Source organism: Piliocolobus tephrosceles, chromosome 2 (genome assembly GCF_002776525.5).
Source record: "Piliocolobus tephrosceles isolate RC106 chromosome 2, ASM277652v3, whole genome shotgun sequence".
Classification (NCBI taxonomy): Eukaryota; Metazoa; Chordata; class Mammalia; order Primates; family Cercopithecidae; genus Piliocolobus; species Piliocolobus tephrosceles.
This window is the reverse complement of record NC_045435.1, coordinates 35,915,882-35,938,748: the sequence shown is the minus strand read 5'-3', so window position 1 is coordinate 35,938,748 and position 22,867 is coordinate 35,915,882. Positions and strand designations below refer to the sequence as shown.

Genomic DNA, 22,867 nt, shown 5'->3' with positions numbered 1-22,867 from the left:
AAAAAAGATGGTAAATCTTAGATTTTGATTAGTGAAGTGTGCTTGTTGAAATGTCTAGGGTTATCATTAAAAGTCCAAAAATAGAATGCATAACTTGGAAGCTAATAAAAAGGAAAAAATGGAAGGAAAAAAGTATAAAAGAAGGCAATTAGAGAGTTAAGAAACTGAAAGGGTGAGACAAATAGAAAACACAGATGTGTGGTAGAAATACCAAATATGGGGCTGGGTGCGGTGGCTCATGCCTGTAATCCCAGCACTTTGGGAAGCTGAGGCAGGCGGATCACCTGAGGTTAGGAGTTTGAGACCAGCCTGGCCAACATGGTGAAACCCCATCTCTACTAAAAATACAAAATATTAGCTGGATGTGGTGGCGGGTGCCTATAATCCCAGCTACTCAGGAGGCTGAGGCAGGAGAATGGCTTGAACCCAGGAGGTGGAGGTTGCAGTGAGTCGAGATCGTGCCATTGCACTCCAGCCTGGATGATAAGAACAAAACTTTGTCTCAAAAAAAAAAAAAAATGTTGTTAGTTAAATGTAAATATATTAAAAGACACTGTGGGTCTGGATGTAGTGGCTCATGCCTGTAATCCCAGCACTTTGGAAGGCTGAGGTGGGCAGATCACTTGAGGTCAGGAATTCAGGACCAGCCTGGCCAACATGGAGAAGCCCCATCTCTATCAAAAATACAAAAATTCACTGGGTGTGGTGGCGCATGCCTGTAATCCCAGTTACTTGGGAGGCTGAGGGATGAGAATCACTTGAACCTGGGAGGCAGAGGTTGCAGTGAGACAAGATTGTGCCACTGCACTCCAGCCTGGGCAACACAGCGAGACTACGTCTCAAAAAAAAAAAAAAAAAAAAGCACACCAAGAAAGATGGTTTCAGCACATAGCTGCAGCAATCTTAGGTTCAGGATTAGTATTTTGGGGCAGATTTTGTATTAGAGAATAAGGCATGGAACAGATACCAAAATGGAAACTAATGATTATTCAAACTCAGTGTTTCAGGTCCTTTGTGAAAGGTCATTCATTGTCTTAGTGTATTCAGGTTGCCATAACAAAATATCAGAAGCTGAGTGGCTTATAAACAACAGAAATTTCTCTCTCATGGTTCTGGAGGCTGAGAAATCCAAGATTAAGGCACTGGTAGATTCAATGTCGGTGAGAGCCTGCTTCCTGTTACCTATGGCACTTTCTCCCTGTGTCCTCATATAGTGAAAGGGGCTAGCCAGCCAGCTCTTTGGGTCTCTAGGGCCTCTCTCTCTCTTTTGAAACAGAAAAAAAGAAAAAGAAAAACCTCTGCCACACTGGCTGGAGTACAGTGGTGTGATTTCAGCTTATTGCAGCCTCTACCTCCTGGACTCAAGCGGTCCCCCAACTCAGCCTCCTGGGACCACAGGTGCATGCCACCACACCCAGCTACTTTTTTTTTTTTTTCATTTTTAGTAGAGACAGGGTTTCCCCATATTGCCCAGGCTTGTCTGCAACTTCTGGGCTCAAGTGATCACCTGCCTCAACCTCCCAAAGTGCTGGGATTACAGGCATGAGCCACCACGCCCCGCCTCTGGGGTCTCATTCATGAGGACCTAACTCAATCATGAGGGTTCCACCCTCATGACCCAGTCACCCCCCAAAGTCCCCACCTTCGAAAGCCATCACACTGGGGATGAGGATTTTAACATACGAATTTGGGGGAAACATAAACATTCAGAACATGGCACTCATTTATTCCTCATAACAATCATCATGGCATTTATCATATTCCTCAAAAGACATGTGTTGAGCATCTACTACACACCAGATATATTCTGTTATGTATTCCAAATAACTTGGAAGTCACTCTTATGACAAAAACCCAGGGACTTTACAAAACCCTCTAACTGTTCACAAAGAGTGTTCCCAAATCAAAGAGCATCACAGGCAGGCAGAAGAAATTTTATTAGCAGGATACTATTTCAGAGTGCACATTAGAGGAGAACAACCTCCCTTACGTTTTCAGCATCATTCAGGAGCCATGAGGGATAGCAGCACCTGGGGCAATGGAGACAGTAGGCAAAGATTCTGCACATCAATTATGAACTTTGGACAATTGAAGATGGTGAGATGGTGCTTTCTCAGCAATAAATATAAATGCTTTTCCCCATAATGGAAGTGACAATTACAACATGACTACATGATTCACAGGAGAAACCCAACAGGTGACATGGACCAAGAAGATAAAAGAAATGTCACCAAAGGACCAGAGGAAGGACATTTACTTAAGCCATGTCTAATTTACACTTTCCCCAATTTCTGAATGAGGAGATAGTAGAATTAATGCCAGAATCTCATTCCACAGTATTTGTATAACTTTCATTTTGTTTGGCCCAAGTGTTAAGCAAGCTGACACTGGCACATTCTGTAGTTCCTTCTCTCATATGCCCATGAAGCCCCAGCTAGAGAACCCATGACAGCTGTTGTCCAAGGTGGTCCCCAAGGAGCCATGCCCCGAAAGATTCACACCCTTGTGCAGCCCCCTCCTATAATGAATCTAGGCTGGTCTGTGACTTGCTTAGTTAATAGAATGTGGGGAAGACACAGTTCTGGGCCTAAGCAGTAAGAAGCCTGGTAGCTTCTACTTTTGTTTTTGGAGAGCCCTAAGCCACTGTGTAACAAAGTCTGGCTACCCTGCTTAGTGACCACCCAAAGAGACCATGCGGAGAGTTCACGTGAAGAGGGAGAGGCCTGAGATCGCACCAATGAGAGAGGCCTGGCCACCTCAGCCTCCTGGTCATCCTCACCAAACATCAGATGTGTGGGTGAGCCCTCTTGGACTCCCCAGCCCAGTTATGCCTCTAGGTGACTGCAGCGTCGGCCAAGGTCCTGTGGTACAGAAGAACTCCGCAGCTGAGCCCAGCCAACACAGAAAATCATGTCAGAAAATGAAACAGTGGTGGGTTTAATCCAGTGAGTTTAGGGGAGATTTGTTATGAGGCAAGAAATAATGGAAGCAGAAGCCCTGGAGTTGGGTTAGAAACAGATCTGAACTGGGGTGAAGGGGTGCCAGCCAGCAGCTGCAGTCCTGCTCCCGTGTCACTCTTCCATCACGGTTCCTTTACAGAATGTCGCCCTCTGGGCAGGAAAATGACAGTGACTGGGTGTCTGGTGTATGCCAGCTACATCTCTATTTCATGCAAATTTAGTGAGACCAATTAGATGTGTACTTTTAACTGAATACAGCTGTGTTTGCTTCTGAGGGCTCCACCTGCTTCTCAGGGTGCTTAGTAATCGGTGAAGTCTCATCAGAAGAGGGTTGAAAGTATCATCTCCTGTACTGAGTGAAAGTAAAACACTTCTTCAGAGAGGCCTTTGCAAAGATAATTAATTGTAAAATCCAGTATGCAAGGTGAATATTAAAGCTAAGGACTATGTTCTCAGAAAGGAAGAATATAATTCATTTATTTAATCAATGAGTGAATAAATCAATGAATTTAGTCTTTCTACATGACTAAAATTGTCAGTTTGCTGAAGGCACCGTCAGTCTGCACTGAGCACACACAGCTCCTCTCCTCTTCAGGTGAGCGATTCATGGACATTATTTAGCTGGAAGGAGGTGGAGCCAGAATCTCAATCCATGCCAGTCTGACTCCAAAACCTGTGTTCTTAATTCAGTGCTATGCTGCATCCTTCACAAGGTTTGTCTTTGAGTGAATGAACTGTTCATTAAACTTTCTTCATTTCCATGCCTGCAAACTTTTTCCTAGGTGGTTCACCCCAGACAGGGTCCCTCCATTCCATGGGACTCCTTTAATGTAGCTTTCTCTTCCCAGGCAGGAAGTGATTGCCTAAGACCCTCACTTCTTTTCTTGCCATTTCACTTCTAGCTATAGAAGAATGGACCGAGGAACCTTGTTGCCACTCTGACCACATCCAGAATTATCTTGTCCCACACCCTCTGAAGGGCTTGAGCCCAGGAGGTCAAGACCTGCCTGGGTAATATAGCAAGACCCCATTCTCCACAAAAAGGAAAAAAAAAAAGACCAAAAAAAATCATATGATTAATGAAAAGGAAATGGAAGATAATATAGACAAAGAGATGAAGGCAAGAAAAGCTTCAAAGGAGAACTATGATCTATGGAAAAGTAAAAAACCCATAATAGCCAAAATAATGTTGAAAGAGAAGAACAAAGTTGGAGGACTTACACTTTTTGATTTCAAAACTTACAACAAAGCTAAAATAACCAAGATAATGTGGCATTAGTATAAAGACAGATATAGACATTGATGGATCAGAATTGAGATTCAAGAAATAAACCCTTACTGTTATCATTAATTGATCTCTGGTAAAAATGCAAGGCAATTCAATGGAGGAAAGACCAACTTGGCTAAAAAATGGTGCTTGGAAAATTGGATATTCACATGCAAGATGAATTAAAGCTCTTATCTCATGCCATACAGAAAATTTTACTCAAAATGGATTACAAAATCATAGACCTAAATGTAAGAGCTATAACTATAAAACTCTGAGAAGAAAACATAGGAATAAGTCCTTATGGTTAGGGAAAGATTTCTTAGGTATGACACCAAAAGCATGAAGGCTTTAGGTATTTTATACACACACACACACACACACATATATATGTATATATTTTTTTTCTTTTTTTTCTTTTTTTTTTGAGACAAAGTTTCGTCACCTAGGCTGGAGTGCAGTGGTGCAATCTTAGCTCACCACAACCTCTGCCTCCCAGGTTCAGGCAATTCTCCTGCCTCAGCTTTCCGAGTAGCTGGGATTACAGGCACCTGCCACCATGCCCGGCTAATTTTTGTATTTTTAGTAGAGACAGTGTTTCACCATGTTGGCCAGGCTGGTCTCAAACTCCTGACCTCAGGTGATCCACGAGCCTCAGCCTCCCAAAGTGCTGGGATTAGAGGCGTGAACCACATACCCAGCCTAGTTTTCTTTATAAAGCATATTACTGGTGGCTGATAAGAGAGATTGTCATATTACATTAGGAAGACTTATTCTATTCCTGGCTTTTAAAAGTTTTTTTTGTTGTTTGTTTGTGTTTGTTCGTTTTTCAATCAGAAAGAATATGGCACAAAAACGTTGATAAATTGAACTTCATTGAAATTGAAAATGTTTGTGCTTTCTATGCTATTAAGAAAGTAGAAAGATAAGTCACAGACGGAAATTATTTTTAAAATCACATATCCCATAAGGGACTTGTATTCAGAATATATGAAGAACTCTTACAACTCAATAATAGAAATACAAATAACCCAATTTTAAAATGAGCAAAAGATTAAAATAGATATTTCACCAAAGAAGCTATGAAATGACCAATAAACATGTGAAAATATACTCAAGAATATTGGTTATTAGAGAAAGGCAAATTGAAACCACAAAGAAATACCTCTTACAATACACAACAATGGCTACAAATCAAAAAGACAGAAGAATCAGTAATAATGTGGAGAAACTGAGCCCTTATGCACTGCTAGCTGGAGTGTAAAATGGTGCAGCCATTTAAGAAAACAGTTGCTCAGTTACTTGAACATAAATTCATCATAAGTCAGCAATTCCACTTCTACATATCCACCCAAGAGAAATGAAAAGCCATGCCCACACACAAAAATTGTACACAACTGTTCATAGCAGCATTATTCATAATAGCCCAAAATCCGACCCACATAGCCATCAACTGGTTCATGGATCAATAAAATGTGGAATACACTTGGAATACTAATAGACAATGAAATTCTATTCAGTAGTTTAAAAGAATGGAGGATACATGCTACAGCACAGATGAACCTTGAAAACATTATTCCAAGTGAAAGAAGTATATTCAAAGACTACATATTGTATAGCTCCGCTTATATTAAATGTCCAGGAAAGGAAAATCCATAGAGAAAGTAGATTTGTGGTTGCCTGTGGCTGACAGTGGAATAGAGAGTGGCTGCAAATGGACATTAGGTTTCTTTTTGGAGCATAGAAATGTCCTGGAATTAGATTTTGATGATAGCTGCACAAGTGTAAATATACTAAAAGTTATTCAATTGTTCACTTAAATGATTAGACTTTATGATACATAAGCTATCTCGCAATAATGCTATTTTTAAAAATTATCAACTGGACATTTCTGGATATTCCAGAAATTAACTGTACGATATCTGAAATTGACAACTCATTGGATGTTTTACAACACACTGAATCAGCAAAAGACAATGATAGTGAATTCAAAATTAGGTCTACAGAAAATATATAAACCGAAGCACAGAAACAAACAAAATAAAGAGCATTAAGAAAAAAACAGGGTGTAAGAGACACATGAAACTCAGTGAAATAGCCTAACATATGTTACAGACACAAGACTGGGACAGAAGCAATCTGGGAAAACACATTTGCCAAGAAGTTTTTGAAAGTAATGAAAGGAGGATTAAAAACACACATACCTACCCACACACCTACCCACACATCATAAAATTGCTGGAAATCGATGACAAGAAAACTAATCTTACAAATACCCAGAAAAAAAAAATTAACCACAAAGAAATAAAAATAAGATTAATGGTTGACTTTTCAGTTGAAATTGTAAAACAGAAAAGACAATGGGTTGCTATCTTTATTGCTGTCCAAGAATTTGACCAACAGTTTAATTATCCTTCCATTGTAAAGGTGAAATAAAGACATTTTCAGACAAAGACTGAAGAATTTTTTTGCCAGCAGATACTTGCGTTACAAGTAATACCAAAGAAAGTTATCCTGGCAAAAGCCAGTGGGGAGCATGGAACTTCAGGAGGGAATGTGGAGAACTAAAAAGGGTAAAAATATGGGTGCATAAAAAACAATATTGAAGGTTTAAAATACAATAATAATAATGTCCTGTATATGCTATCTTTTAGAGATATGTATGTTATGTATCTGTGTGTGTAGATATGTATATATAGAGAATTGAAATAGTGATGAATTTGGGGTTGGAATTATTTTCTTTTTCTCCTCTATAATTGTCTGTATTTCCTCAGTTTTCCCTGTCCTCTGCAGAGTAAGAGTCTGATGGCTGAATGCCTGGAGGCTGACATCCCAGAGCACCACTTCAACAGCTTGAAGAAGGAAGTATGGTGGACGCAGAGGAAGGGCCGGGACACCTCCTGCCTGGCCCACTGAGCTCTCCCATAAACAGCCTGTTCCTGATGCTTCCTCATGAGGCCACTTCCTTTCTGGGAAATGCTGATTTTCTGTATAAGATCCGCTGTGTTTGTTTGGGGGTAGTGGAGAATAAGAATGAGAAGGGGAAACACACACACAGACACACACACACGCATACATACACACACACGTCTTTGTGCAGTTACTTCATTTGCTAAGAGGCCCCAAATCCCCTATTCAAGGGATAAGGGAAGTCTTCCATGAACGACACACACATAAACATGGGAATGACTGATTGTGACCAAACAGGACCCAGCTAACCGACAGCCTCCTGGAGGTCAGAGGACTTTGATTTTTGCTCCCGGCAGGGAGATATAGTGGGCATCGTCTTGTTGTCATAGTCAGGAGGCCAGGTCCTAGCCCTTGCCACTGATGTTGAACTAACTCGCTTTACTCACTAACTGCTCTATGCTTAGTGTCCCTACAATAAAATGGAAGCTGCTAAGAGAGGCTGACATGGCCTTGGGCATGAAGAGGAAGAGGAAGAGGAGAGCGCACTGCTGCAGGGGCTGTTGCCATAGACAGATCTGGCAGGGCAAGAAGTGAGGGGAGAGGAGGTGGGGAGGAAACAGAAAAGCAGGTGCCACTCTGAGGCTGGCCCAAGGGAAGCCCCCAGGAGAGCCTGCCCTCCAGAGAAGACAAGTGTGAACGTGGAGGGAAAGAAACTAAGAAGAGCAGTGCAACTGGAGATAGCAATAGAGGGGAATTTGAAATAAAATGAGTGTGAAGTTTCTGCTACAGAAGGAGCAAGGCTCCCAGGAGTCTGTAGAGAGGAGAGGAATAGAGTTGGAAGGGAAGGGAAAAGGGGAGAGCAGTACAAGGCTTGAGAGAGCTCAGGGCTGGACAACGGAGCAAGAAAGGGATGCAAAGGAGCCTTGAGGATTAGAACTAGACAGAACGTGCTGGGTGGGCCTTGATCAGCGGAGGACAGTGAGTTCCAAGGAGGCTCAACACAGGGACTCTTGCAAGTCCCGTGTCTTGGGGCTGGGAAAGAAGTCAGGGAGAAGTTTCAGGTTGTGTCAGGCTGAATGAGACCCTGCTTCAGTTCCAGGGACCTGGGGTTTTCTGATCAACAGGGGATTAAGCCATGAAGTGTGGCACACTCGGTGTGAGTGTTTAAATCATGTGAGATGATTCAGTGGTACAGGGTAGATCACAACTACAAACTAGAAAAAAATCACAAAGTTGAACATGTTCCTCTCCCTGCAGAAGAGACATGAGGAAGGGAAGGACTAAAGGGAGGTGGTGGGAGGAGACTTTGTGCCTTGGGGGAAAGTGAGAGGCAGGGAGGTGATCCACTAGTGATCTTTGGAGTCAAATATTTAGAGACTAGGCATGAGAACACGGGTGAGTGCTGCAGATACATCTGGGCCAACAGGCCAGGAATTGGAATTGGGTACAGACATGGGAAGTGGTCATCTTTAGTGCTAGAAAGAATGAAATGATCAGTAGAAGGTGCAAGACACTGCCTATCAGGTTGGGAAGTTTAGTGACCATGTAGGGCAAAGGAGAAAACCCCACTATATATTGCCAGCAAAATACTAGAAAGGGGATGATTTATGGGAGAGAAGCCTTGTCAGGACGTGGTGGGATATAGTTTGATAAACATGGAGAGAGGGAAAACTAAGGCAGTGAGAATGGGGGAATTGTAGTTTAGAAAGAGTTAAGAAGCAAAGTGAAAGGAATTCAAGCAAAAAAATAGAATCTGGCCTTGACTATTTCCAGGCACAGGGAGGTGGCAGCATTAGGAGATGAGGAAGGCGGATTAACGGGGAGCCCGGAGAAACTGCAGGTGATGGGCATGTTTCTTAAGAGAGTAGGAGAAAAGAAGAGGGCTGCTAGCCACGCAGAGGCTAGGGAAGAGTCACAGGTAAAGGCAGACACACAGCAGTGCTGTGTGGTCGTAAACAAGGGAAGCCGGGCTGACTGGCTGAGCAGAGCAGGAGACTGGAAGGAGCTCAGAGTACACTGCCTCAGAGCCCTTTTATCTCCCTCTCCTGCCCCACCCTCTTCCTGTCCCCCTGCAGGCACACAAAGCTTGTCTGTCACTGAGGCATCCCTTATGGTCTGCCTACGTTGCACTTTGCCCTGCTAAAGGACTCTCCAGGGTCACAGGCCGGGGAGAGCCGCTGTCTGGGACACAGCTAGTCTCCACTTCTGCACTTGCCCAGCTCCCTTACTGGCCTGTGCACTGACCAACCCCAGCCAAGAGCCAACTCCCCAGCTGGTGGTGTTTGGAAGAGAAATTTCATCCATGTCAGGCCTCTGAGTCCAAGCTAAGCCATCATATCCCCTGTTTACATCCAGGTGGCCTGAAGCAACTAAAGATCCACAAAAGATGTGAAAATAGCCTTAACGGTTGACATTCCACTATTGTGATTTGTTTCTGCTCCACCCTAACTGATCAATGTACTTTGTAATCTCCCCCACCCTTAAGAAGGTTCTTTGTAACTCTCCCCACCCTTGAGAATGTACTTTGTGAGCTCCACCCCCTGCCCGTAAAACATTTCTCCTAACTCCACCACCTTTCCCAAAACCTGTAAGAACTAATGACAATCCCACCACCCTTTGCTGACTCTCTTTTCAGACTCAGCCCGCCTGCACCCAGGTGAAATAAACAGCCTTGTTGCTGACACAAAGCCTGTTGGTGGACTCTCTTTACATGGACACCTGAGTGGCAAGGAATGAGGCTGTTCATTTTCCTTGTGGTAACTCTGGAGGGGAAAAAGTGGACTTTGGCTAGGAGAGAATGGTGGGCAGCAAGGTTCTGGAGTTACAGTGAGATCTGATTGTGTTAGTCCATTTTGTACTGCTACAAAGGAATCTGAGGCTGGGTAATTTATGAAGAAAAGAGGTTTTTTTGGCTCATGCTTCTGAAGGCTGTATAAGCATGACCAGCATCTGCTTCTGGTGAGGTCTCGGGAAGCTTCCAAGCATGGCGGAAGGTGAAGCAGGAGCCGGCATGTCACATAGCAAGAGGGAGCAAGAGAGAGAGGAGGAGGTGCCGGGCTCTTTAAACAACCAGCTCTTGTATGAACTAAGAGTGAGAATCACTCATTACCGAGGGTACCAAACCAGTCACGAGGGATCCACCCCCATGACCAAACACCTCCCGCTAGGCCTACCTCCAACACTGGACGTCACATTTCTTTTTGTTTGTTTTTTGTTTTTGAGACGTAGTCTTGCTCTGTCACCCCACTCTGGAGTGCAGTGGCATGATCTCAGCTCACTATATCCACTGCCTCCTGGGTTCAAGCGATTCTCCTGCCTCAGCTTCCCGAGTAGCTGGGATTACGGGATTACAGGCATGCGCCACCACGTCCGGCTAAATTTTGTATTTTTTTTTTTTTTTTTTTTTTTAGAGATTTGAAGTGATTTTATCTTTATTTCCTTCACTTTAAGCCAATCATGAAATTTCACAGTGATTTCTGGGGTGGGGGCAGAAGGAAGACAGTGTTAAGAATCATCGGGGCTGTGGCCCAGTTGGCCCGCGGAGGTGCAGGCAGGGTGGGGCAGCTGGAGGGGCACGGACTGCCCTGCCAGCAGACTGGTGATGTTCCAAGAGCGAGAGAGCTGGTACATGATGTCCTCCGCAGCTTCCAGCTCGCACAGCTCCATCAGGCCATCCCCTGCAGTGGCCAGTGAGTGCTGGCCCTCTCTGCTTCCTGCTGAGCCACCTGTTTGGCTTCCACTGCTTCTGTGAACTCCTTCCTGAAGGTCAGATTGTCAAGGACACATCGTCCAGGATGAGCCTAAAGGTGGCTGCTCGCTCTGTAAGGTTGTTGCTCACCTGCCTGGAGACCAGCTCTCTCTGGGTGATTAGTTCTCCAGCATCAAAGTGAGCCACCACTGACTTGAGGCTCTTGGCAGTGATGGATGGCAGCACGTGCTCATCGTAGTCTTCTCCGATGCTGGTGAAGATGCGAGGAAGGTGGCTAGTGACAGGCCGAAAGAGGACGCAGAGTGTGATGTTGATATTCTGTAAATCTTTGCTACCATTGATGATTGGCACATTACGTGGTTGAGAATGGTGGCCAAAGATAATCGGTTTCTGTACCCATGGTATGAGAAAGTGAGTTCTTTCCTCTATCACAATGTCCTGTACTCCACAGAACTGGTCAAAGATGACAGCTCTGTGCCCAGCATCCATGTTATATAAGGCAGAGTTCACCATGCCTCCCACAACAGCTAAGGCCAGCCCAAACTTGCTGATGGACTCAAACACTTGGCAGCTATGTTTTCTTCTGCTGAACCCTCTCACGCTTGCTTCCACTCTGACCTCCACATCTAAGTTTTGTATTTTCAGTAGAGACAGGGTTTCACCATGTTGGCCAGGCTGGTCTCAAACTCCTGACCTCAGGTGATCTGCCCGCCTTGGCCTCCCAAAGTGCTGAGATTGCAGTTGTGAGCCACTGTGCCCGGCCTGGAGATCATATTTCAACATGAGATTTGGAAGGGACAAACCATCCAAACCATATCACTGACTTTGACAAAAGACCCATTAAATAATTGTTTTTTAGGGCAGCGATGATCAAGGAATGCTTTTGATAGAAAATGGTATTACTTCCTTCCTCCATCACAAGAAGACAGGTGTGTCACATGAGCTGTCAACATTGGTGAAGCAATTACACAAGGGGACAAATGGTATTACATACGAGTGTTCACAGCCTCCCACCTCTCCTTGTGCAGGAGACTCTCACAGATGTTAATCCAGCCTGACCTTGCAGTAGGAGGCCACTGTGGAGGCCAAGCCCACCCCAAACCTGTTCTTAGAGGAGCTCCTGGTGCCCAAACAAAGGGTCCATAGACCTTCTGGGGCCTGTGAAGAATGGTGTAATTGCTCTGTCCCAGGGACAAGTAATTCCCTGACCCATTTAGATCCTCTTCTCGTGAGTCTAGATGTCAGACATACAGACGGAGCTAAGTTATAAGGTCTGCTGGCTGGACTGCTGTCTAGGGGGCTGCCATATTCAAAGGCACCAAAACATTATTGGAACGAAACAGAAATCAGGTGAATTTTAAACTGCCTCTTTTCCTACCAAAGCAGTCATCACCGTGAGGTGGAGACTTAAAACACTCCTTGACAATACAGATAGTATCTGCAGCGTGCTCAGGGGCACTCACATGCCTATCACACAGGGCCACTCCAGCCAACCCAAGCCTGAGGACAGCACATTGAAGTTGGCAGACAGAGCCAGAAATGGAATAATATGTGGTGTAGGGCTGTTTGCAAGAAAGAAATGTACTGTTTTATTATGTAAACACTGAAACATGTGTGGTTTGGAAAATTACACAGAATAAATTACTTATTTTGACCATAAAGAACATAGTACACATTTAAAAGAACATCACTTGCCAACAAGCACATGAAAAAATAACATCACTAATCATAAGGCAAATCCAAATGGAAACCATAATGAAACATCACTTTATATTCCTTAGGATGGCTGCTATCACATAAACAGAAAATAACAAGGGTTGGCAAGGCTGTAGACAAATTGGAACCTTGGACTCAGGTGGTAGGAATGTAAAAATGGTGTAGCCATTATAGATAACAGTATGACAATTTCTCAGAAAACTGAAATAGAATTATCATATAATTCAGCAACCATTTCTGGGTGTATATCCAAAAAGAACTGAAATCGGGGTCTTGAAGAGTTATTTGTACACTGATGTTCACAGCAGCACTATTCACAATAGACAAAACGTAGAAGCAACCCAAATTTCATCAACTGATGAATGGATAAACAAAACATGGGACATACTACAATGGAATACAGTCAGCCTTAAAAAAAAAAAGAAAATTCTAACACATGCTACAATACGGATGAACCTTGAGGACATTATGCTAATTGAAATAAGCCAGTCACAGAAAGACAAATACGAGGTATAGTAGTCAAACTCATGGAAGCAGAAAGTAGAATGGTGGTTGCCAGGGTCTGTGGGGCCAGGGGAATGCGAGTTGTTTAATGGGTAGAGTTTCCATTTTAAAAGATGAAAAACCTCTGGAGATTGGCTACACAACGATGAAAATACACTTAACATTATTGAGATACATACTTAGAAATGCTTAAGATGGTAAAATTTGTTATATGAATTTTACCAGAATTAATTAATTTTTCAATCCTGCTCCTTCTGTATATTTTACCACAAATTAAAAAAAGAACATCACCAAATAAATGTCAACAAATATTTAAAGAATATTTAAATTGAATTTAAATTGAAGGGAAGCCAAAATAGCAGATTGCTCTGGGTACCTTGGTCCTGCCCTGTGCATGGCAGCCATAGTGCACTCAGAGAGTAGGCAGGACAGGGAAGCTGTGAAGCAGGAAGGGCTCTGAGGAAGCAGAAGCTGTGAGGTGGAGAAGAAGCAGAAAGAAAGGAAGCAAAGGAAAGTAACATCAGTAGTTGATATGGTTTGGCTGTGTCCCCACCCAAATCTCATCTTGAATTGTAGCTTGCATAATGCTACATATGTGGGAGGGACCTGGTGGGAGGTAACTGAATCATGGGGATGGTTTCCCCACACTGTTCTCGTGGTAGTGAACAAGTCTCATGAGAGCTGATGGTTTTTTAAGGGGAAACCCCTTTCACTTGGTTCTCATTCTCTCTCTTGCCTGCCACCACGTAAGACACGCCTTTTGCTTCCACCATGATTGTGAGGCCTCCCCAGCCACATGGAACTGTGAGTCCATTGAACCACTTTTTCTTTGTAATTTACCCAGTCTCAGGTATGTCTTTATCAGTAATGTGAACATGGACTAATGCAGTAGTTAAAAGCACTACAATAAGGAACAAAAAGATAACAATGTCAATTAAACTGCATTTGATCCCAACCTGAGTTCTGAACCACATTTTAATCTCTAGGAGGTCAGGGTCCTGGCAGTTGAGATTTTTGCCTTCCTTCTCTCCCATGCCTGCTTCAGAAGTGGCCCTATTTAAGGTCACCTGGAGCCTGTGCTTACAATCTAAGAGAGTGATCCTCCAGCTTTCATGTACGTACAGATCACCCAGGAGCTCATGAAAATGCAAATTCCCATTCAGTAGGTCTGTGGTGGGCCTGAGCTTCAGCATCTCACAAGCTCCCAGGTGAGCTGATGCTGTGGGTCTGCAGTCCGCACTTGCAATAGTAGCAGGACCTAAGAAATCCAACTAACCAGACAGAAAATTGGCAGTACGCAAACGGACTGGCATGGAGAAGATGATCTTGTCAATAAAAACACCTTTATGGTGCTAGGAAATAAAAGAAATAAACAAACAGATATGTGAAATGACTCACATTATAAATGGTTGTTTACAGCCAATATACAGGCTAGGCACAGTGGCTCACACCTGTAATCCCAGCACTTAGGGAAGCTGAAACAGGAGGGTCATTTGAGGCCAGGAGTTTGAGACAAGCCTGGGCAACATGCCACCTCTACAAGAAAATAAAAAATTAGCCAAGTGTGGTGACATGTGCCTGTAGTCATGGGAGGCTACTTGGGAGGCTGAGGCAAGAAGAACACTTGAGCCCAGGAGGTCAAGGCTGCAGTGAGCCATGATTGTCCACTGCACTCCAGCCTGGGCAAGAGAATGAGACCTTGTCTCAATCAATCGACAATAAATAAACAAATTTTTATATGTAATGGCCAGGGATGGTGGCTCACACCTGTAATCCCAATGCTTCGCGGGCTGAGGCAGGAGGATCACTTGAGGCCAGGAATTTCAGATGAACCTAGGCAACAAAGTGAGACTCTGTCTGTACCAAAAATAAATTTTAAAAGCATCTGGGCATGGTGGCACATACCTGTAGTCCCAGCTATTTGGGAGGCTGAGGCAGGAGGATTGCTTGGGCCCAGGAGTTTGAGGCTGCAGTGAGCCATGATCATACCACTGCTCTCCAGCCTAGGTGACACGGCAAGACCCTGTCTCTTAAAATAATAATAATAATAATTTTTTTAAAAAGTCAATATACATTTGAGGGTGAGATAGTTCCTTCCCCGGAGAAAGATGTGGGGAGGACATATAGATACATTTAGTCTTCAAATGAGTCAAAGTAAAACCTTAGGAACCAGGTCACTGAAATTATGGGAAGAGAAGAGTGGGCAATTTGAAGTTGAAGCAACAGAGTCTAAGTAAAAGGGGGTAAATGGTTAAAAAGACAAAAACCATAATCTTTGGGATAGAAACTCTTGGAGATAGCAGGATTATATATATATTTAATTATGTGTGTGTGTATATATACATATATATACACACATATATGTACACACACACACATAATATATATATAATCATCCCACTATCTCCAAGATACACATACACACGCACCACACACACACACACACACACCCACACCCACATATTAATAGCGGAATTGGCCAGAGGATAAAGAGAAAAAAGCAGGTAAGGGGAATGTTATACAAGAATACTGAATTTCTAAGATGCAGGCAAGTGATGCCTATAAAACCATTGATGTTGTTCAGTGAAGGGAGATGTTTGGTGAGTTTAACTCACATTTGCACAAGTTTTGCTGTTTACAAAATGATTTCAAAATTACAACTTCATGTCGAGGTGCCTGTGAAGAAGGCAAGTTGAACAAGTGAGTCAGGGGCAGAGCCGTTCTTATGAAGAAACAGGGGCTCTGGGGTGTGTTCCAGTTCATGAAGTCAATTAATGACAGAACTTTTTTTTTTTCTTTTGAGGCAATCTCACTCTGTCCCCTAGGTTGGAGTGCTGTGGCATGATCTCTGCTCACTGCAACCTCCACCTTCCGGGTTCAAATGATTCTCATGCCTCAGCCTCCAGAGTAGCTGAAATTACAGGTTGTGCGCTACCATGCCTGGATGATTTTTGCATTTTTAGTAGAGACGGGGTTTCAACCTGTTGGCCAGGTTGGTCTCAAACTCCTGACCTCAAGTGATCCACCCGCCTCGGCCTCCCAAGTTGCTGGGATTACAGGCGTGAGCCACCGTGCCTGGCCAGAACATCTTTTCTTTTCCTTTATTCTGATTCTTCCTGTCATGTAAATAGATACATGACGCAAGTTGTTTTTTCACAGAATTCATGGGGACAAAATGAGGCTATATGTTTTAAATTATTTATGAAACAAATCAAGTATTGTAAACAAAAGTCTCCTCATTGGCCCTGGCATGCGCAGGCCTCCACAGGAAACTCAGATAGCCGAAGTCACAGTTTGTGAATTCAAGAAAGTGAAGTCAGCTGCTATTTTCAGGGGGCCATAAATGAAAATTGACCTTTATGCTTCCTGGGACTTGGTCCTCAGATCCAAGAGGTCAGAAGGTTCCCAGACACACATCAGGGTTGAGAGCTGGTTATCAGCCCAGGTCATAAGTACACACAGTACCCTCCTCCGATATTTAACAGGACACAGCGGCCTCCGAGTTAACTGCCTATGTCTTATGAATGCATGTGTAGTGCCAGTATTGCCTGTGGTTTTATAGTTTGACCCTTTGGAACTTACACAGATCCAGGAAAATTAGGATTTAGGATTTGGGTATGTCTCTTAATGTCAATTTCCAGTTGGGTATTCAGTTTGTCATATCGATGTTTCATAGAGGTTCAGGAGGTGTTGCAGGGAACTTTTCCCAGCCCCCTTCAAGTTGTGCCACCTAAAAGGCCCCTGTATGCAAGAGGGGTCCCGTTCTGCCCAGGTTGTGCCCAGGAAACCAATATCTGAAGTGTGAGGACAAGAGTCTGATGGCTCAGCGGACAGAATATGGCAACCACACTAAGAATTTGAATTGATGTTGTCCACATTCCCTGAATTTACTGTTCTTTTTAATGGAAAAATCATGAGTCTGCATTCCAAGGGTCCTAGTGGCCATTGGGTCACCTCTGCTTCCATCACCCTTGGGATGAGTTATATAATTAGTTATGGAAATATGATAAGGAAATTGATAAATGCTGAAAAGCATTTAATAAAACTCAATATTCATTCATGATTAAAATTCTTGGTTAACCAAGAGGAATGGAAGAGAGCTTCACTAAACTGATATAGAATAGTTACTAAACACTTTTACTATGTATCTTATTGGAGAAGCATTAGAATCAATCTCATTAAAATAAAAAATAAAGATTTTATTGCTGGCACTATGATGGAGAAGGTGGTTAGAGAAAATTCTCCTGGTATACAGCACCTAAAAATACTGGATAAATCTGTAAGAATGTCATCTTTCATGCAGGATTGAGCTGGTAGGAAAGTAAAGGAAGTCTCAAGAGGCCAAAATTTGTAAGATTATGCTAAGCCAGAGGCATGAGAAAGGGGAGGCATGAGAAAGGGGAGTCATGATTATCCTGGGGTTTTCTGGACTCCTGTAGGCCTGGAGCCTGGATTTTAATGGTAGAATAGGAGACAAAGCCTGGGGACCAACCAGATCCTAGACTATAAACTCAAGATCCCCTAAGGGTGACACTGTCAGTAGGAACCACAGAGGGAGACAGGACTATCCCAAGCCTTCTCAGCCTTGGCTCCGGGTAGAGCAAAAAGAAAAGACTCCTTTGAGATTCTTAACAACAGGCCTGCGATCAGGTAAGTTTGGATCAGAATTCACACTATTTGTGTGGCCAGTAGACCCCAAGCTTATGGTGGTCCCAGTTAGTTCTGTCCTCAGGTTCCTGGCAAAAGCAAAAATAAATCCTCTAGAGGAAAACAGTTTCGATCTCAATGAATCCCAAAGAGAAGGTTCCAAGAAAAATAAGTTCATAGTACAAAATAAAAATGGAAATCAGGAACATGACAAGAACGCCCAGGACATCTAAGTGTTTGTAAACAGTATCCCCTAGAATTGGGCAGTATACTTCCCACACAACTGTATGTATCAGTTCTGACACTATCTTCTTTCATGGCTACTACTCAGCCAAGAAAAACCAATAAGACACAAAAAACTAAGGTTTGTAAAGATTGGGAAAGAAGAAGCAAAACTCTTACTATATAAAGATGATATGTTTGTCTATCTAGAAATTCCAAAGGAATCAACTGATAAGCTTTTATAACTATTAAGAGAATTCCATAAGGTAACCAAGCAAAATGTCAAAACACAAAATAGATTTTCTATTTATTGGGGGAAAATATTAAGTAGAAAATGTAAACATTATAGTGGAAATTGGCTCAGGAATAGGAAATAAATACAAAAGGACAGAAAAATGGACATGTGTAAGTAGGAATTTAGTACATGATAGAGGTGGCATTTCAGACAAATAGGAAAAAGATGGACTTTTCAATAAATAGTATTGAAATAATATATTGCAATAAGTGCCAGATGAATAAAGACTAACTTTTTAAATAAAAGTATCATAGGAAGGTGCACCAAAGTAGCTTCATAATCTTGGAAGCTGCGAAATCTTTTAAAAATCAGCCTCAGAGAGTAAAATCCATAAAGAGGGAAATTGACAGGTTTAACTACATCAAAATAACAACAAAAATATTAGTAAAAATTTCTGTTGGCTAAAAAGTATGATTTAAACAAAGTTAAAACAAAAGTGACAGGCTTAGGGAGAATATTACATGCATATCAAATAATTTGCATTGAGAATAAATAACAAACTCCTACAAAGAAGTAAAAAAATCCAACATAAAATAAGCTAAGGATATGAATAGGTAATTTAAGAAGAAAAATACAATGGCCAAGAGAGGTCCTATAAAAAGAATGCTCAACTTCATTAACAATCAGGGAAATTAAAATATTGAAATAATGGGTTGTCATTTGCACTAATTCAAATGGAAAAAACAATAAAATACTGAATAAACAGCAAGCATTGCTTGGAGTGTGGAGGAACGGTAACTATCCTTCTCTGCTGGAGGGAGTACAATGGGTTCAGGCACTGTGAAGGGCTGTTTGGCATTCAAAAATTGAACTGCATATATCCCGTGATGTGGCAATTCAACTTCTCAGTAGTTCCTCTAGTGAAATATTTGCACATGTCCACAAGCAGACAAATACAGTGGTGTTCATTGGTAAGACTGAAAAATTGGAAAAAGTTTAAATATCTATCAAAAAGAAAATGGCTAAATAAAAGAAGTGTACACTGTGAAATATGACATAGCTGTTAAAATTAATGACGTAGAGATCTATGCTATTGAGTGGAAAAAACAGAATTAGAACAACATGACAACAGATATGTTTAATAGTACATCTATGCATAGATGAACACACACACAGACACAATGGTCTGGCAGTAAATATATCACACTAAGTACTTTTGAGGAAACTGGAGATTAGGATTGACAGAAAGGCCAAAGGTGAATTTAGGTTTATCTATACTGCTTTCTCATTTTCAAGAAGCATGAAACCACATATTACTTTATAATTTAAAAAGTTATTACCTAAAAAACATAGTCTAGTCAGTTTTGTGGTTGTCTTGGGTTTATTCCATAATAATTGTGTAACAAGTTGACAGCTTTTAGATCAGAAGTTGGCAAACTTTTTCTGTTAAAGGCCAGATAGTTAATATTATAGGCTTTGTGGGCCATACTGTCTCATTTGCAACGGGTCAATTTTGCTGTTGTAGGGCAAAAACAGCTGTACACAATACAAAACGAATGGGCATGGCTGTGTTCCAATAAAGCTTCATTTATAAAAACAGCTGGTGGGCCAGAGTTAGCCTGTGAGCCATAGTTTGTCAACCCCAGGTTTAGACTTTTATGACATAACTAAAATATTTTTAAAGCATATTTGTGTACCGAAAAATACTTTTTCCCATTAACCAACTGATTAAATAAGCCTCTGAGGCCTCCCTTAGCATCCTTTCAACTCCGGCCAGATCATTAGAGGCCATGTAGCAGAGGAACAGTGCCTGCTATAGCTGATTCATTGAGTCAAGACTCAGTGGCCTCAGAGGTGTCTGTTGACCTGTCCCAGATATGGAGTGGCCTTAAAGCAGTGCCTCCGGCCACAGCCTCAGCCAAGCCGGGCTGTAATGTGGAGAGAAGAAGGGCTTGGTGGCACTGAGCACTTGCAGGCAAGACTCGGTTCTGTGGGACAAGGTGCCCTCTCAATAGTAGAGGTAGAAAACTCACTGGTCTGAAGCCAGCTCAGCCGCAGGACTGTGCAGGGCTGTGGCAAGTGCAATGAGGGACCCCTCCTTGAGGTGATGAGTCCTGGTGACTGTCATGCTGCTGTCCTTGGCCTCAGGGGGCTGCCAGCACTAACCCAGCAGGCCAAAAGGAATCAGGGCTGAGTTGCTCCCAGTTCCCATAGCCTCCAGCTCCCACAGTCCCGGGGGGTGGAATTTCCTGGGTCCAGGGACTCCAGCCCTATAACAGGGAGGTGGCTGTATGTGTGACTTGTGGTAACTCATGCAGAGTTGAGGCGTCCCCATGGTGATTTTTCTAGGAGGCTAGTGCAGGACCAGAGAAAATCAGTAATGAGGCGCAACATTAAGTGACTGTTTTCATGCTTTTTTTTTTCCAACCTAGAAATGAGGAGACAGCAGCAAGGCCAACATGATTCAGCACCCACTATGATGCTGACCTCAAACAGAAGGTATACTTGTGTTCACACACATCTTTTGGATGAAGCTGAAGGGCAGTCAGCCCCTAGCAAAAGAGAAGGAAGAAAAACCATACCTGCTTGGCGGTAAGTTCTTCGCTCTGACTTCTCCCCTGGGGTCCACTTTGAACAATCAGGTGCAAAGGATCGATCAAGCAGTAGCTTTACCAAGGAGCCGCTGCCTTGTTCAGGATAGGAGTACTAGCTTATTCTCTTGCTTTTCTCACTGTGAACACTTGGCTTGCAGGCAGAGGCCAAGATTCCCACTGAAGTAAAGGCAGTGCTTCCTCTTCCTGTCCTAGTCATAGGTTATGATTTCCCCGGATATGAGACAATCTTGTCTCTCACCTACATTTCAGTCCAAGTCAGATATTGGCTCTAAGCAGCCCCATTGCCACTCCCAAGTCCCAAGTCCAGCGCTTGAACTAGCAAATGAAGAGATTACCGTATTTACTCTCATTATGTTCCCCCTACTTTTTTCTTCCAGGTGTCTTCACCGTAAAAACACAGGAGAAGGGGAAGAGAGTGGCAAATACCTGCTTTGTCTAAGTAATTCTGAGCATATTTCATCAGTCTGAGGGTCTCTGTCCTTTACCTCTAGGGGCAACGTTAATTTGAACCTAGATCTCCTAATACTTCCTCCTTTGTTGAAACCACCTCCCTGGATAGTGTTACTTGATGTGAAAGTGAGCAAAGTATTGATTTATGACAGTGCCAATCACCAGCGTGGTTATGTAAGAGGGAAGCAGGCACACACGGAGAGGGAAAGGGTGTGAGATGAGGCGGCTGAGCACAGTTCTTGGGAGTGTGACCCCACCACTCTGATCTCAGAACAGAAGGCTGACCAGGAGTGGGGAGGATGGACCAGCTGAGGGCCCTTTGCTCTCCTGAGTCCTGCCAGCAGGGAGTGGTCCTCACTCTCAATCTCAACCTTCTTATTCCCCAGCAGCAGCTGTTCCCAGGTGAACAGAATCAGTAAAAGCCGAACGTTGTGGATATCAGGATATTTTCCTTCTACTTGCTTTGTTACAGAGATGCTTTATGGCAGGTGTGGGGAGTGGAAGTGACTGCTCCTACCTAATAGGAAAACTAAGTACAAGCCTCTGGCAACAGTAAAGCGGGGGCATGGGCCCCAACAAGAGAGGGAGAGGGAGACCACAACTGAGCAGACGTGGAAAAGAGAACCGGGGATTGCCAAAAAATGACCACAGTTGTCTTCATGTGAACATTTGGACTTCCTTACATTTATTTATTGTCTTAAGTTGTTATTATTTTGAAGGACATGCTTGAATCCAGCCCTGGTGAGAAAAGCCAAAATATCTAAATATGATTTGTTTTGTTCTGTTTTTAATCAGTTTCTTCTCTACTCAATTTGCACCTCCCAAGGGATGAGAGAGACTTGAGGCAGGGATTTCCTAGGGGTTAACATTTCTCAACTGGAGGCTTGCCTTGCTGTTTTCAGCCAAGTGCAGAATGTAAGGTGCTTACACAGCTCACTCCTGGGGACTTCCTGTCAGTGGGGACTGGGACCACAGTCATAGGGCTCTGTCCTTTTTTCAGTCACATTTCTGATTATACACAGGGGATTCTGCTAGGGTGAGGAATTGGATTACAAATCCCACCGGACAGCAAGTTGACTTGGGCTTAGGCAGGGAGGACCTCGAGTAAGTGCAATAGTGAATGTCATGAGGATATTGGAGAGAAAAAGAGTAAGTGAAATACTGGATTTCAGTCCCAGGGGAAGTAGCCTGAACAGTGTGCTCTGGGGTAGGAGGACAGCATGGGGCTATATCTGGGGCCTGCAGGTCCCCTGAGAAACATAGATCAGAAGGCCATGGCTACAGCCAAAGTGGGTGGGAAAGCTGGAAAGCGTTAAGAACTCACCCCAGAAAACTTATTTCCAAGATCAAAAGTAGGCCTTTCTGCCCTGACAGGTATTTCCATGTCCAGGGAAAAAAGGCACGACTCCAGCTCAGGTAGGGCACCTTGCAGAAGTCCTTAGATTATGGGTAACATACATAGCTTTCATCATCTCTCAAATCCCTCCTGGCTCACAAGAGCCTGGCCTTCTCTCTCTTATAAAATATGGTGAATCGTTTACAGCAGAAACAGAACACTAAGAACAGATTATGAAACCACTGTGGTAAAGGAGCTATTCTCAGTTTTCTGCAGGGATCTTTGGGTCTCTTTTC

General features: G+C 43.1%; 1 protein-coding gene and 1 pseudogene across 3 annotated transcripts in view; both read right to left on the bottom strand.

Moving 5' to 3' along the window:
- The window catches only part of NR1I2 (nuclear receptor subfamily 1 group I member 2), a 36,289-nt gene extending 13,735 nt beyond the window's left edge, over nt 1-22,554 (bottom strand). For 2 of the 3 annotated variants that reach the window (XM_023211028.1, XM_023211036.1), the window contains exon 1: nt 20,753-22,554. Coding sequence is in view for 1 of the 3 variants with exons in the window: in XM_023211019.1 (XP_023066787.1) it covers nt 20,204-20,298 (95 nt within the window). In the remaining 2 variants the exon portion in view is untranslated. Of the gene's footprint in view, nt 1-20,203; nt 20,347-20,752 lie in introns of those variants that run through there. The other variant, XM_023211019.1, reaches the window with a different exon arrangement.
- LOC111542135 lies at nt 10,642-15,829 on the bottom strand (annotated as a pseudogene).
- Nucleotides 22,555-22,867: the final 313 nt, after the last annotated feature.